The 17311-nt window shown below is 36.7% G+C and overlaps 1 protein-coding gene across 1 annotated transcript in view; it reads left to right on the top strand.

Moving 5' to 3' along the window:
- Positions 1–16721, top strand: part of LOC141292178 (patatin-like phospholipase domain-containing protein 7) — a 42044-nt gene extending 25323 nt beyond the window's left edge. Inside the window, exons 24-36 of the mRNA XM_073824132.1 lie at positions 741–909; positions 1722–1904; positions 4846–4964; positions 5513–5669; positions 7683–7799; positions 7892–7961; positions 8050–8166; positions 9799–9947; positions 12752–12904; positions 12988–13104; positions 13184–13268; positions 13464–13579; positions 15976–16721. Coding sequence (XP_073680233.1) covers positions 741–909; positions 1722–1904; positions 4846–4964; positions 5513–5669; positions 7683–7799; positions 7892–7961; positions 8050–8166; positions 9799–9947; positions 12752–12904; positions 12988–13104; positions 13184–13268; positions 13464–13579; positions 15976–16128 — 1705 coding nt within the window. The 3' untranslated portion in view covers positions 16129–16721. The remainder of the gene's footprint in view (positions 1–740; positions 910–1721; positions 1905–4845; positions 4965–5512; positions 5670–7682; positions 7800–7891; positions 7962–8049; positions 8167–9798; positions 9948–12751; positions 12905–12987; positions 13105–13183; positions 13269–13463; positions 13580–15975) is intronic.
- Positions 16722–17311: the final 590 nt, after the last annotated feature.

Below are 17311 nucleotides of genomic sequence, written 5' to 3'. Positions count from 1 at the left end.
AGTTATAGGCATTTTACTAAAAGTGTCCCTTCCCCTTATGTTTTGGCATCCCTTTGCAGCGGTGAGTCAAAAGTTCAACTTTTTTTTGGATAATTATTTTGCCCTTAAAAGAATCTTCCTGCACTGGTTTGGTTCTGATCAGTAACCTAGGACTAGTTCACAAAAGTAGTTTTTTCAAAAAATCCAAAAGCAATTTCATAATTTTTGATCACCCATCAGGCCGATTGAGGCGAGCCTTGGTGATGTTGTATGTGGTGTGAGTACTACTAGCTTTCCAAGTTTCAGGTCTCTATGACTTACAGTTTGGTCTGCATGATCAGTTTTACATGGAGATTGCTGATCCTTCGCCGTTCTAACTGCGCTTGAACCCCTAAAAAACATTAAATCATACTGATACTGAACATTTGAGTGCGTCTACTTGAAATGTTTTGGAAAATCTTTATCCAGTAGTCACAGATATAGATCATAGATGCGTCATGGATATTCATTGGTCAAAAGGTGTGGGATCCTGCAGGTCTTCACATGTTTAATAATCATAAATGAACAACTAAATTCATGTGAATCCTCAATATATAACATTAGTCATTGTAGTCTAGGCTGTAAAGTCATAGTCTGTAGTCTCACTCCAATTTAATCTTGGATGAATATAGAAAATTCTAGCCTGACTCTTAGACTTTGACATGTTTAAAAATGGCATAAGTGAGAAGTAGCCGAAAATAGTCTCTTTCCTTTTACTCCAGCGTGCATGAGTACAGGTTGTCGAGTTGGTTGGGTCAACAGGAAGACATCCACCGCATAGTCCTGTATCAGACAGATGTGTCACTCACCCCATGGACTCAGCGCTGCATCAGACAGGCCGATTGTATCATCATCGTGGGACTGGGAGAGCAGGACCCAGCCGTGGGAGAGGTAAGATGGTGTTACATCATCACAGAGTGAAAAATGCTTACAAGAACTGGTGCTAAATTTCACGTACCAAGATTCAGAGCTGCGGCTACTTCCACTGGAAATAGAAGGGTCTATTCCGACACAAATGAAATGGGTTTCAAGGCCTGTAATTTATCATTTGCTCAGGATGGCAGGTACTTTTATAGGTTGAGCCCAAAAAATATTAAGTTGTTTGAACCATAACACACTGGGCTAAAAATGGCCCCTACTCTTCTGTACTGTAAGTCACCGCTGAACTGCTCTGATCACAGCCAGTAATAAACCATATTGGCAGGACTCCAGGTGAACTGCAAGACTTACTCTGTTCTTTTCCTAGAGAGTGAGAGATTAATCATTTACATGCAGGAAAGGGGGGGGGGGGGGTTGGATATCCAGGGGTTTCAAGCGTCAGGCCTGTGCATTTGAAGTTGGATCAGAGGTCTGGGGTCGAGCAACATCCCTATTGATCGTAAATCCACTATAGCCCTGCTCTTTGAATCAGGGACTCAAAGCTCAGATGTTTTAAACAAGTCCGAGATGGGTCATTGTCAATTCACAATGAAAAGAATTGAGAGCGGACGTATAATCAAAAATTATTCTTTAGAAAGAAATTACCTTCTGAAAAAAAAAGGATATATTTCTATTATATTCATGGATTAGTTCTTCATTCAGTGTGTTCCATTAAATAAAATAATTTTATTTTATAAAGTACATTTGGACAGAGTGTTGTCTAGTTTTGAAAGGATGATGTTCAGTGCTCTCTTTGTCCATCCATCTGTCTCTTTGTCTCTCAGTTGGAGCGCATGTTAGAGGGGAGCGCGGTGAGAGCACAGAAACAGCTGGTGTTGTTGCACCGCGAGGACGGACCTCCTCCCAAAGGAACAGCTGAATGGCTCAACATGCGGAGCTGGATCTCCAGACACCTTCACCTGTCCTGCCCCCGCAGGGTCTTCTCCAGGAGGAGCCTGCCAAAATTGGTGCAACACTCAATTACATCATGGTTTCACTGAAATAACTATCATTTTCAAAGCCATGCAATGGTGTAGCATGGGGTTTTCAAACATTTAGATGCCACAAACTCCAAAATGTAATGCGATATACTGGTAGACACAGTTAACCGGTAGAAATTTGTGAACTGAAAGAGATTTTTAACTAGTGTCTTTATCACGGTTGCATCGTTTGTGCACGTTTTAGCATTGCATTTTAAAAACAAGTAATTTAAGTCGTTAAAACGCAATGAGCAGTGAAAGATAACTCATTTTGCTGTATGCGCATGAGCATAGACATGGGAGTATTAAACTGAGTTTACCCATATTTGTAACTATCCTTGTATATTTAGGTTTTAAGTTAAAGTAAAAAGCTGAGAAAGAAAACACTTATTTGACAGTATATTGATCTGGGCAGCCCTTAAAGTGACAGCAGTCTAATATTCCTGCTGTCTGGCATTCATCTTAATCAAACAACAATTGAGAGAAAATCTCTCTGCTTTTGACTTAATCACTTTTGTAACTTTAATAAGAAGTATATATTCAATTTAAATGTGAAGAATGTGCCGTGTTTTTATACATTTGATTACTATATCGTTATATATATATTATACCATGAAATAAAAATTACTTATATGTGACCCTGGACCACAAAACAAGTTAAGTAGCATGGGTGTATTTGTAGAAATAGCCAAAAATACATTGTATGGGTCAAAATTATAGATTTTTCTTTTTTGCTAAAAATCTTTAGGATATTAAGGAAAGATCATGTTCCATGAATATATTTTGTTAATTTTCTACCATAAATATATCAACACTTAATTTTTGATTTGTAATATGCGTTGCTAAGAACTTCATTTGGACAAAAAAAAATGTTTTATTTTTTGTTTTGTTTTGCACCCTCAGATTCCAGATTTTCCACATTTTCAAATATTGCCCTATCCTAACAAACCATACATCAATGGAAAGCTTATTTATTCAGCTTTCAAATTTCAATAAAAACATTTTTAAATTTATTTTATAGCACCCCCTCGAGTAAATGAAAAAAAGACTGCCACTTTTTAAGTTACACATTTGTTAGCATTATATGTATTTAAGACGCTCTTGATATTCCTGTCAAGTTTCCCAGGCTTCTGCGGATTTGTCCTTGAGCTCCATTGACTTTGTGTTATGTCATCATGGCAAATCTTAGTTTTGTTCAGGATATAACAAGAAAAAAAAAACAAAGTAGAACCAGTTACAGACAAATCTTTAAGAAAGACCTTGAAGAAATAAAACTTGGTTCTTTTTGATCTGTTACCAGTAAAATCACATAGTTTTAGAAGTTTTTTTTTCCCAAAGAGTTGGGTAAGCAGCTCTATTAATGATTTGAGCATGTCTAACTTGATCCAAGGTCATGTGAGATTGATTTTATGTGATTGGTATAAAAATCAATCTCGCGTGATACATATATCATGTGGTTATAGAACCCCAATTCCCCAAAGGTAATTGCAACTTTTTATAGAGATAACAATAACCTATATTCACAGTAACCTTTTTTTATTCAGTGGTAACTGGCTGCCATATGAGGCTACTTTAAGTTTTACAAGTCATCTATTTTTTTTCTGTAAGATTAAGTTTTACTTAAGTTAACTTTTACTGTTTTCAAACTTTTCATAACTTCTTGTTCTTTAGTCAGTTATTTAAATACATAGATTGGTCTAATTTGAGTCTGAAGAGTACAATTGCCTATTAAATAACTGCTAGTTGGTCAAACTAGTTGTCTTAAAGAGATAGTTCACCCAAAAGTGAAAATTTGTTTCATTATTCATTATTTATTGTCATTAATTACTCACCCTTTTATCGTTCCTCGAAACACAAATCAAGATATTTTTCATGAAATGAATCATTAAAATAGTCCATGTGACATCAGTGGTTTAACCTTAATTTGATCAAGCTTTGAGAATACTTTCTGTGCGCAAAAAAAAACAAAAATGTGCAGGGTCAGAAAGCTCTCAGATTTGATCAAAAATATCTTAATTTGTGTTCCAAAGATGAGTGAAGGTCTAATGGTGCGTTCACACCGCACACTTTGTCTGCGTCAGGCAACACACCTAACGCATCTAGTTTGACGCATGTACGTTGAAGCTGGCAACGCTTGCTTTTTGGTGCGTTCACACCGCACACGTCAGGCAACGCTCCCAACGCATCTAGTTTTTTGCACACTTCCCCTGAATAAACCATGGCAAACTATTGGGACTGGACATTTTGGAATCCTCTCATGACCATGTTTCGCTAGCTAACGAAATGGGAAATAATTACGTTGAGAAAAAATTTGACATCCCGATCTCTTCAGCGATCTTCATCCAAGCAAGTTCCTTTACATTCCTGTCTTTATACAACAACGAGGACGGATCATACAATTCTCTGCGATTGCAGACGGCTAGAATAAGCTTGTAGCCGTCTGCAATCGCAGAGAATTGTATGTTGTTGTTTTTTCTGCTCCCGCTTCATTCAAAATACGTGTGGTGACGTCGCTACAGTGAGACGCTCTGATTGGTTGACGCACTGCGTCAAGTGCGTCAAGTCCGTCAAAAGTTCAGCTAGCTGAACTTCTGCGTTGCTTGCGTTTGCGGCGTTGACGCTTGAAACGCAGGTAACGCTTGAAAAGTTGACGGATCCAACGGACACAACGCAACGCAGAGCCTCTGACGGACCTCTGACGGACTCAACCATTGACTTTACATGTAATCTTGCCGCAACTGACGCATGACGGTTGGGGCGGTGTGAACGCAGCATTACAGGTTTGAAACGACATGAGGGTTAGTAATTAATAACAGAATTTTTATTTTTGGATGAACTATCCCTTTAACATATTGACTAAGCTTATAAAAGTGACCAGTGATTTCTGACATATTGCTAGTCTAAGTTCCTGTGTCATTTGTGTTTTCAGAGAGAAATGTATCAGCGTGTGTTCCAGAAACCTGCCGATCGTCACTCTGATTTCTCTCGTCTGGCCCGTGTTCTCACAGGCAACGCCATTGCGCTGGTGCTGGGGGGCGGAGGAGCCAGGTATGCACTTGTTACACCTTTTAAAAAAACAGAAATAAAACTATGAAATTGAAGAGAAAACACCTCCACTATTTTGAATGCATTTCCACACTCCCACTCTTGTTGACACTACTGTGGCATTTTCCTTTAAAAGCCCTTTACCACCTCCTCTCAGTCTTTGTTTGACCTCTTTCCAGTGTTGCTCTCTTTCTGTCAATTTAATTTTTTCTGACAGCTTCTGTTTGTCTATTCTGTCTTTTTCGTGGTTGGCAGGAGGTGTTTAAAGGTTGGTTGCTATTTTTTGCTTTCATTCCTTTTGTGTAGTAACCTGTGATTGATTCTGTGTACAGTGTTAACTCTACCCAGGTAGAAAAAAAAACCTATAGTGCTGTTCAAAAAGAGAAAAACGCAATGCTCCTTTCTAGTTGTTGATTTTAATCAATTTGGGCTTCATCCTTTTTTCTTTTTTTTTTTTTTGGACCAAAGTGAAAGGTTATGTGTTGATTGGCTTTGTATCACTGAGTTTATTTGCCCCCCTCATTCTCCTCTTCACATCTTCCCTCTTTCAGGGGCTGCTCTCAGGTGGGCATCATTCGAGCGTTGAGTGAGGCGGGAATCCCCATTGATCTGGTGGGCGGCACCTCTATCGGATCCATGATGGGCGCGCTGTATGCAGAGGACCGCAGTTACAGCAGGATGAAGATCAGAGCCAGAGAGTGGGCAATGGTGCGAAACACTCAAAAATCTGAAATAAACCTTGTGCTTCTTTAAAATGCATCCCAGTGCTCACCAAAAAATAGAAACCAAGCACGCTTTTACTTTTTTCTTTTTCCAGTTGTCTTTACATTAACTTTCTTTTTCATATTCTTTTCCTCTCCTTTTTCGTTTTCATTCTGCTTCTTTTAATTTTTTCCCGCTCCAATATTCTTTATCCTATATGTCTTATCCTATATGACTATATGTCTTTTTTCCTTTTAGTATTTTTTTCTCCATTCATTTTCTTATTCATTTTAATTTCCTTTCCTGTTTCCGCTTAATTTAATTTTACTATTCTTTTCTTGTCTTTTTAGATTTCCTTTTTTCCTTTTTTCTTTTTTGTTGTTTTCTGTTCCTTTTTCCTTTTACTATTTTTCTTTCATTTTCTTTATTCATATTAATTTTATTTTTCTATTTTACTATTCTTTTCTTGTCTTTTTAGATTTCCTTTTTGCTTTTTTGTTGTTTTCTGTTCCTTTTTTTAAGTATTTTTTTGTTCTTTCTCATATTATTTATTTTCCTACATTTTCCTTTCTTTTTCCTTAGCTATTCTTTATCCTTTTCTTCTTTCCAGTCTTTTTCATTGTTTTGTTTTACTACTCATTTTTCATTCACTTATCCATTTACTTTTCTTCTTCTTTTTAATTTTCTTTCCATTCTATTTCCTATTATTTTCCCTTTCTTTCCTTCATTTCCTTATTTAATTCATTTTCCTGTTCTTTTAATTTCCTGTTTCTTTTCTTTTTTCTGTTCTTTTTTATTATTTATTTTCCTTCTTTTTATTTCATTTTCATTTCCTTTCATGTTTCTATTTTTTCTTTTTTTTACTATTCTTTTCTTGTCGCTTTTAGTTTTCCTTTTTTCGTTTTTGTTTTCTGTTCCCTTTTGCTTTGTGTTTTTTCCCCTGCTTTTCCATTTCTTCATTCATATTATTTTTATTTTATTTTTTAATTTTCTTTCTTTTTTTATATTTTTATTTTTCCTTTCTTTCTCTTTACTTTTCTTTTCCTTTTCCTATTCCTTATATTTTCCTATTTCCTTATTCCTTATCACCCTTTTCCAGTCTACTCTTACTCATTTTCATTCACTTTTCTGTTTACTTTTCTATTTCCTATTATTTTTCACTTTCTTTCTTTCATATCCTTTATTTAATCCCTTTCCTATTCCATTTTATTTCCATTCCTTTTTCTTTTCTTTTCTTTTCTTTTCTTTTCTTTTCTTTTCTTTTCTTTTCTTTTCTTTTCTTTTTCTTTTCTTTTCTTTTCTTTTCTTTTGTTTTCTATTCTTTTCCTTTCCTTTCCTTTCCTTTCCTTTCCTTTCCTTTCCTTTCCTTTCCTTTTTCTTTTCCCTTTTATATGCTTTTTTTCTTAATTATTTTCTTAAAAAGTTTATTTCATTTTCTTATTCATTTTCATTTCATTTCCTTTCCGGTTTCCTATGCTTTTTTCTTTTATTTAATATTCCTTTCCTGTCCCTTTTAGTTATTTTTTTCTCCCTTTTTCTTTTTCTTTCTTTTTTATTGTTTTCTGTTCCTTTTTATTTTTGGTATTTTCCCCCTTCTTTTCTTCATTCATATTCTTTTTCTAATTTTTTATTTTTAAATTTTCTTTCTATTTTTATTTTTTCATATTTTTTTCTTTTAATTTTCCTATTCTTTATCCTTTCCTTCTTCCAGTCTTTTTTTTGCTCCATTTTGTTTTTCTACTCATTTTTTATTCTCTTCATTTTTGTATTATTATTTTTTTCCTTTAATGTTTATTTCCTTTTCATTTTTTACTGTTTTATTATTCTTTTCTTGTCCCTTTGTATTTTCCTACTCATTTTTCCATTACTTTTCTATTATTTTTTTGTTCCCTTTCCTTTACCTTTTCATTTTCTTTCTTTTTTACTTATTCCAATCTGTTGCGTTGTTTTGCTTCCAATTTAAAAGCAACTTAAATTGGACACAAAAAGCTAACTTTGTTCTCCTTTCCCCCTCTGCAGGAAATGACATCAGTGTTTAAGAAAGTGCTAGACTTGACCTACCCTGTTACTTCAATGTTTTCCGGTGCTTCATTTAACTCCAGCATTAATACTGTCTTCAATGACAAACAGATAGAGGTAGGAAACTGACTCTTCTTGGCTCAAAGTATCCTACATTGGATCACAACCTGCCACATTCAGCATCTTAAATGTGTTTGGCTCGTTTACAGGACCTCTGGATCCCATATTTCAACATCACCACAGACATCACTGCCTCCACAATGAGAGTGCACACTGACGGTCAGTACTGTCACACACTCCACCCGCATTTATGAGCCTCTGCTTAACCAGGATAAATGTCTGACGTTTCCTGTCCCTGCATTCACAGGCTCCCTGTGGAGGTATGTGCGTTCCAGCATGTCTCTTTCTGGTTACCTGCCACCATTGTGTGATCCAAAAGATGGACACCTGCTCATGGACGGAGGCTACATTAACAACCTGCCAGGTGTGTATAAGGACATTAGCTCCCCGCTGTAAAACCTCTTTAGCTTCTGACAGTCAAATCCCAATATACAATGACAAATGCACTATTTCATAAATGCAAATCTTTTTAAATAATGTAGCCAGACAGTTAATTCAATTCAATTCAAGTTTATTTGTATAGCGCTTTTCACAATACGAATCGTTGCAAAGCGCTGTACAAAAGTTTAGGCTACTACAATATATTTAGTAATTTTAGTATTTAGTGGTGAATACTGTATGTCAAGTCGATGTACATATGATATAAATGTTAAAATCAGTAACTGTGTAATCGAACAGATGATGAACACTAATTGCAATGATTATGTGCTGTGATCAAACTTGTAAGAAAATTATGTAGTGCTGTATGTTGTTTCAAGGCTGGCATCATCTGCGGTCCTCTGAGGGGTCGGCATCATCTCTTCTTCTGAATCCAGACTGAATCTTGCGTAAATCCTAGTTACCACGGGATGGAAATCCCGTGGCAGAAACAGAGAAACAAATAGAGAAATAATTAGCGTAGCTGCTGTTCCAACTTCCAACCAAACAAAAATGATGTGTTTAGCCCAAGCTGAAGAATATTAATGTGCATTTGATCAGATGTAACTGAAGTACAACGTTATGAGATACATTATGTGAATGCTTGGCTAAAGAGATGAGTCTTTAATCTAGATTTAAACATAGAGAGTGTGTCTGAACCCCGAACGTTATCAGGAAGGCTATTCCAGAGTTTGGGAGCCAAATGAGAAAAGGCTCTCCCTCCTTTAGTGGACTTTGCTATCCTAGGTACTACTAAAAGTCCAGAGTTTTGCGACCTTAGGGAGCGTGAGGGATTGTAGCGTAGTAGGAGACTAGTTAGGTATGCAGGAGCTAAACCATTAAGGGCCTTATAGGTAAGAAGTATTATTTTGTAAGTGATACGGAACCTAATAGGTAGCCAGTGTAGAGACTGTAAAATTGGGGTAATATGATCATATTTTCTTGATCTGGTAAGGACTCTAGCAGCTGCATTTTGGACTACCTGTAGCTTATTTATTGAAGAAGCAGGACAACCACCTAGTAGTGCATTACAATAGTCCAGTCTAGACGTCATAAATGCATGAACTAACTTTTCTGCATCAGAAACAGGTAACATGTTCCGTAGCTTAGCAATGTTTCTAAGATGGAAGAATGCTGTTTTAGTAACATAGGAAATATGATTTTCAAAAGACAGGTTGCTGTCTAATATAACACCCAGATTTTTGACTGTAGAGGAAACAACAGTACATCCGTCTAGTTGCAAGTTGTAGTTTAAGAGATTCTGTGTACTCTTTTTTGGTCCAATAAGTACACAAGTTAACTATTGGCAGAAAGTCTGGACCAAGATTATTTGGCTCATTCTAGCCAAGGACCGCCTACTTAGACAGGAAATATCTTTCTGGGGGAGGGTTCTAAAATAGTCAGATAAAACTTTGGGCCATTTTTGTGTGCAACTTGCATCTGACATTCAGTGAATAGACCGTGGGTGGACTTGAGTGTGCAGACAACTGCTATAAGATCTGAAGAATTGGGTAATTTTGATCTTTTTATAATAATGGATTTTCATTGTTGAGGGTGTTGTCTTCTTTTCCTGTTTCAGCGGATGTGGCACGCTCCATGGGTGCCAAGGTGGTTATTGCCATCGATGTGGGCAGCCAAGATGAAACCAACCTCACCAACTATGGGGATGCCCTTTCTGGCTGGTGGCTGCTATGGAAACGGCTCAACCCACTGGCTGAGAAAGTCAAGGTGAGCGAGACCATTAGCTAAGTGCAGTGTTTACTTAATTAGGCAAGCGTCACTGTTACTATTGCTCATACTTGTAAAGGTGTGGCCACATTTACTGTGCATCATTTATCACTACACTACTGACAATAGACAATGGACCTAAAAAATTGTGCTTATATGACCGCACCTTAAGTGTCAACTTTTAGTGATTATGAAAGATGCATTCAAACTTGCCTAATCAAATGAATGATACTGAAACTTGCAAATGGAGAAGAGTTAAGTTATTGCTTCAAGCTATTCGATTTATGATTTTTACCCGGCAGAGGTAAAACTGGCAAAAATATCCCATAGATTTGCATTAATAGGAGAACCTAAGGCATATTTAGTAAGTTATTAAAGGGATAGTTCAGCCAAAAATGAAAATTACACCATGATTTACTCACCCTCAAGCCATCCTAGGTGTATATGACTTTTTTTTACAGACGAATACAATCAGAGTTATATTAAAGGGATAGTTCGGGCATTTAAGACATAAAGTTGTATGCAATCCTTATCAGCACTATAGTGTATACACACTGACCCACACTGCGTTCACCTCCCTGGTCAGAGTTCTGGCCGCTGGAAGTTTTTCAAGAAAGTAGTCACGGTTAGTTTCCGGGGCCTCAAAACTGTGCGTTTTTACGTGAAAAAAATATATACGTTTCAAAGCTTGATTAATTTACATCACAAAAAACACTCCTAACAAAAATCATACCTCAGTTTTAATCGGCACTATATTCTTTCCGTTTCCATCAATCCGCGCTGCTGTCAGTTCGCACGTTCCGATCAGCTGTTCCATTACACACTCGAATGACAACGACGTAAAAAGTAGAAAATTAACAATGGTGCGAACTTGTAAATTCCCAGGTTGTGACCACAAGAATGTGCAGGGATCGCCGTTCAGATTCCATCGTTTTCCTGTTTCTGATATAGTTATGAGACAGCTTTGGCTGGTTGCCATCGGCTACTCTGCGGGAGCTAATATATCCAGTATCAAGGATTTTCGTGTGTGCAGTGCTTACTTCAGCGAAGACGATTACATCCCCAACCAAGGAGGAAAAATCAAAAAATGGATTTTAAAGAGTTCTGCTGTACCAGTACCACGGGTAAGCTCTATTTACTAACTTTATGTCGCATACGACAGGTTTATTTTGAAGCTAACGTCGGTTTTTAGGCTAACGTCACACTGAGAATATTCTAACCGGGGCATTAAATTGAATCTATATAACACAACAAAATATGATGCTTTGCTATATTTGTTATTGTCTGTAACTATGCGGAACGTGCGTCGGTATCATCGTGTTTATAAGTGTGCTTGAAGTCACATACAGGTAGGTCTAAACCAGGTATCTCCAACTCCGGTCATCGTGAGCTACATTCCTGCAGCGCGATGTTTTCCTATGACAGGACACCTTTCTCAAATGAGACATTCTGTACAAGCCTGCTAATAACCCGTTGATTTGAGTCAGGTGTGTGTTGCATCAGAGAAAAACTAAAACCAGCAAGACAGTAGCTCACGAGGACTGGAGATCCCATGTCTAAACTGTACAGTAAACAATCTGATGTTTAGACTCCTGTGGAAATCACGTGAAACGAGGTCTAATATAAATATATATATATCGTCTGTTCCGTCTGACATTGTGCTAAAATTGGTTTCATCATCAGAAGTTTCGTAGTCAGACATGTTGTCAGTGAGTCGCGCTATCAACAGCTGATCGGAACGTGCGAACTGACAGCAGCGCGGATTGATGGAAACGGAAAGAATATAGTGCCGATTAAAACTGAGGTATGATTTTTGTCAGGAGTGTTTTTTGTGATGTAAATTAATCAAGCTTTGAAACGCATATATTTTTTTCACGTAAAAACGCACAGTTTTGAGGCCCCGGAAACTAACCGTGACTACTTTCTTGAAAAACTTCCAGCGGCCAGAACTCTGACCAGGGAGGTGAACGCAGTGTGGGTCAGTGTGTATACACTATAGTGCTGATAAGGATTGCATACAACTTCATGTCTTAAATGCTCGAACTATCCCTTTAATATATGTCCTGGCTCTTCCAAACTTTATAATGGCCGTGAATGGCTGATTTTCAATCTGAAATTGAAGTCCAATAAAGTGCATCCATCCATCTTAAAAAGGGCTCCACATGGCTCCAGGGGTTTAATACAGGTCTTCTAAAGTGAATCGATGCGTTTGTGTAAGAAGAATTTCGAATTTTGTAAACTGTAATCTCTAGCTTCTGCTTACTGTCGTAAGGACTGTGGATAGAACAAGACAAAACACCGGTCATAAAGTACAAAATGAGGATTTGTTAAAAAAAAAAAAAAGAGAGAGAGAGACTGGTTTTCCTTTCACTCACTTGTGAATGTGCATACAACAGTTAGCGGAAGCTAGAGATTATAGTTTATAAAGTTGTCAAAATTGGATATTTTTCTTACACAAATGCATCAGTTTGCTTCAGAAGGCCATGTGGAGCTCTTTTTATGATGGATGGATGGATAGACTTCAAAATCTCGACACCTATTCACTGCCATAATAAAGCTTGGAAGAGCCAGGACATTTATTATTATAACTCTGATTGTATTTGTCTGAAAGAAAAAAGTCATATACACCTAGGATGACTTGAGGGTGAGTAAATCATGGGGTAATTTTTACTTTTGGGTGAACTATCCTTTTAACTAGCAACCACACAGAAAAAAGTAGTTGCAACCACTTTTGCACTCACAGACGCTTAAATGTTCTTCTGAAAATGTCTCTCTTTGTGATAAAGTTGTTGTGGCTATTTCAGGTGTTGAATATGACTGAGATTCAGGCCCGGCTGGCCTATGTGTGCTCAGTGAGACAACTTGAATCTGTTAAGAATAGCGACTACTGTGAATACATCAGACCTCCCATCGACAGATACTGCACACTTGAGTTTGGCAAGTTCGACGAGATCAGCGTGAGTTTTATCTCCTTTACTTTTTGAGCTTCTGCACTCTATTATTTTTGGTTGGCCACATATGTGTTTGTGTGCGCATGTAGGAAGTGGGCTACCAGCATGGGAAGACGGTGTTTGATGTGTGGTGCAGGAGCGGCGTGGTGGAGAAGATGATGAAAGACAGACATCAGGAGGAGTTCCACAAAACACGAAGCAACAATGTAAGCCTGGATCACCTGAAAAAGAGTTCTGTTGTATGTCGAAACAGTTCCTCACTTCGTTTTATTGTTGTTTTTGCAGTTGGTGACTTGTCCAAATGCTTCCTTCACTGATCTGGCTGAAATTGTCTCACGGATTGAGCCAGTCAAACCAGCTCTTGTGGATGGTAAATCAATGTTAACATTTATAAATATACTTTTAAAAGCACATTTGGCAGTCTGTTTGAGAGACTTTGGCATAAATTCCCAGCATATTGATTTGTTTTTGGCTTCTGCTTAGTTGGATGTCGTTTAGTGTTGTGTGATTTGTGTACTAACATCGTTAGGCTAATGGGACGGAAATATCTTCATCTCTCCCACAGATGAATCGGACTATCACACAGACTATGAAGAAGAGATGGCAGAGAGCGCTCTATCAGACATTGAGCTCTATAACCATTACAGTGAGCACACAGAGGAGGAACTAACCGCAGACACTGTAAGTCTTAAATACACATGCAGACTTAAAAATGACGTATTGTACACTTGTGGCATTTTATTCTTGGTCATAATGTCTAACTTTTTCTTTCACCAAAACAGTCCTAATTTATGTTAATTTTTACCATAAATGTATACATATAAGGCAAGCACACATTAAATTGATTAAACATTACAGTAAACAATAGTGCTGTCAAAATTAACGAAGGCAATTAATTGTTTTAGTATAATGGTGTTAAACATATTTAATGTATTTAAGGCAGGGGTGGGGTTAGGGTTGGCCCCCCATTACAACTGCTGCTTCTGTTTTTTTTTCTTGACAAGAAGTGTGATTATTTAGTTGCGTAACGTCTTTGCGACCACATCAAATGGGAAACTTTTCATACACACACTCTAACTTCGCTTCAGCACCAGGCACTAGTCAAACAAGCGCAGAATTTACGTATTTACCTCTCTTATCAGACGTTATTCTGTGCTTGTGCCACAAGCACTTTAATTGTACACACAAATGTATCAAAGCAAATATTAACGCGTAAATGAAACTACAAGCATGTGTGTTAGATCCGCGTCATGTTCAGCAGTGGCAGCTCTTAAAGTAATAGCAGCCAAATAACCTAATAACCAGCTGCTGTGTCTGTTAATCAAAGAACAAAATACAAAAGGAAATCAGTAACTTTTATAGCTTTAAGGATTTATCTATATTTAGTTTAGAATGTAGCGTTTGATAACTTTGTTCAATATCTGTATATTTCCTACTTGCTGAAGGGGAAGGGTAAAAAATGGGTTTATCTGAAGGTTGTTTTAAGTTCCCTTAAACTAGAAATTGTTTTTTTTTTTTTAAAGTCTAATAAATGTTAAAATTGATAGCTCTCAATTAAACTGTAATGTTGAAAGGCTATAGTCAATGGTTAAATATTAGGGAAAAAAATGATTTCCTAGAGACATCAGCAATATTGGTATCAGTAATACCTTCAGTCATAAAAAATGTATACTGTCTTTGTCACCTCTACATTAATTTGAAGATTGAATGTGAAACTAATTAATCGTGATTCGTTTCAGAAAAAATGTGTGATTTTAATTTGTGTTTTATCAATTGACAGTACTAGAAAAAGACATTAATGTTACAGAAGATTTGAGTGCATTTTTCAATTAATCAAAGAATCCTGAAAAAAAAGCATAATATTAAGGAGCACAGCTGTTTTTAACACTGATAATAAGAAATGTTTCCTGAGTACCAAATCAGCATATTAGAATGATTTCTGAAAAATCACGTGACTCTGAAGACTGGATTCACAGGAATAAATTACATTAAAAAAATTTAAATATATAAAAAGGTTTTTTTTTATTTTAATATTTCACTCTTACTGTGTTTTGATCAAATAAGTGCAGTTTTTGTAAACATAAAAGACATTCAAAAATATAAAAAAATTGTACTGACCTCAAACATTTGAAATGTTGAAGTTCAAAAACAAAACTGATAATTTACTCACCCCCTTGTCATCCAAGATGTTCATGTCTTTCTTCAGTTGTAAAGAAGTTTTTTTTTTTCAAAAAACATTTTAGGATTTTTCTCCATATAGTGGACTTCTGTGGGGCCCTCGAGTTTGAACTTCCAAAATGCAGTTTAAATGCCGCTTCAAAGGGCTCTAATCCCAGCTGTCGGTTATCTTCCAAAAAAATTTACAATTTATATACTTTTTAACCTCAAATGCTCATCTTGACTAGCTCTGCGTGCACTCTACTTTTTTCTGGTTCAAGACATATCTAATTTTCTCCTCCAACTTCAAAATCGTCCTACATCACTGTTTTACCTTTTTTTGTAAAGGGTGTTTGATCTTTGCATTTTTACTTTGTAAACACTGGGTCGGTATCATAGCAGCGATGTAGAGCATTTTTGAAGTCGGAGGAGAAAATGAGATGGGAGTTTTTTGACATGCCCTAACTGTCTTGAACCAGAATACACAGAGTACACGCAGAGCTAGTCAAGATGAGCATTTGAGGTTAAAAAGTATATAAATTGTAATAAAAAATAAATAAATAACCAATCTTTTAACTAGATAAGACCCTTCTTTCTTGGCTGGGATCATTTAGATCCCACTGAAGCTGCAATTAAACTGCATTTTGGAAGTTCAAACTCAGGGGCACCATAGCACTCCACTATATGGAGAGAAATCCTAAACGTTTTCCTCAAAAAAACATTATTTATTTATGGCTGAATAAAGAAAGACATGAAACATCATGGATGACAAGCGAGTGAGTAAATTATCTGTAAATATTTGTTCTGGAACTGAACTTCTCCTTGAACGTCCACATAGTACATCAAATAAGAAAAAGCAAAAAAAGTCCAATGAAATCCTAAAAATAAAACTGATTGATCATATTGATGCTTATGTCCAGGATGAAGAATTCGAGAGGTCACACAGGCAGCGTGTGCGTTCTGACGTGGAAAACCTTGGACCGGTGTCCTCCAAAACCCCACAAACCTCCAGCCCCAGTCCTCCAATCCTCCACACCAGAAAAGGACTGAAACCCGTCCATCCCGACCACTGACCCAGATATCAGCATGGCAGAGAACAAACACTGACACTCCCGTGAAATGGGCTTTGGCCTTCTATATACATTCCAGTCACACAAAGTACATCCAGGCCTTGAGGAGCAGGAACCGAGTATCTTGTGTATTTACACAAGCCTTTTCTTCTCCTCTCATACAAAAATCCAAAGAAAACATCAGTTGTACTGGAAGTTTAAAATGGACGTACTGGGGTTAAAATAATACCCGGCCTTACATTTGAGCGGTAACTCAAGACAATCCCAGAGTAACTGTGAAATTTCATGCTGACTATGAACTTTTTTGAATGCCAAGCATGAACTTGAATTACACATTACTCAATAGAGGCAGAAATTCCACGATTAGGACAATCAGCTACAACATTGTCTACAAACAGTTAGATTGGATTACATGTTCGGTTGATTCTTTCTCCCATCAATGAAATAGCAGAAAAGAGTGAAATAATGATTTAGAGTTAAAGAAAAGAAAGTGATATTGAACACAGAGTTCTCTATTTATAAGCTCAGATGACTGATGTTGACTTTGTTTCAATTAAATCTTTCAAAACCGTTAGGCAAGTCGATTTGTCCCACAACTTGGCTGTTTCATGAGTGATCGAGTGACCTGCGTCGTAAATCATACCGAAGGTGTCTGATCAGTTAACCGTACCTCTAGCTGCAAGTGATCAAACAATACGACTCAGAAAAGCAAGCCTATCAATGCAATATTTTTGATATTTCTTGTTTTCGTTGTGAAAAATTGCCGTATGATACCTGTAGTGCCTTTTAACCTTTATACTAGCTATACAAGACAATGGGATTTCGGTAATGATCCGAAAATATATTAACAGTCTAACCACAATGCCAGTATTGATTAATATGTATGTGTAAGGTATCATTTGAGTTTTGTTTGTGCCGCCATGACTGACATTAATTTTGAGATTTGCGGTCAGGCCATTGTTTTTGAATCTTCTGGAACAATCATAGTGCTGTGTGCCAATAGTGTCACTTAAATCTGTTGTAACACTGTGGTAAAGCTAAAAAAAATGCACTTACGTTATCAGCATTGGTTGTTTATAAAGGGTCAGTTTGTATCCAAAGTAAAAAAAAACACAATATGGACATCTACAAAGCCAAATGAGAATATGCAATTGATGGAAGAATCTAGTGTCATTCTACAAACATC

This window comes from Garra rufa, chromosome 19 (genome assembly GCF_049309525.1).
Source record: "Garra rufa chromosome 19, GarRuf1.0, whole genome shotgun sequence".
In the NCBI taxonomy this organism is placed as follows: Eukaryota; Metazoa; Chordata; class Actinopteri; order Cypriniformes; family Cyprinidae; genus Garra; species Garra rufa.
The sequence above is the reverse complement of the archived record's forward strand: the minus strand, read 5'-3'. Positions and strand labels throughout refer to the sequence as shown.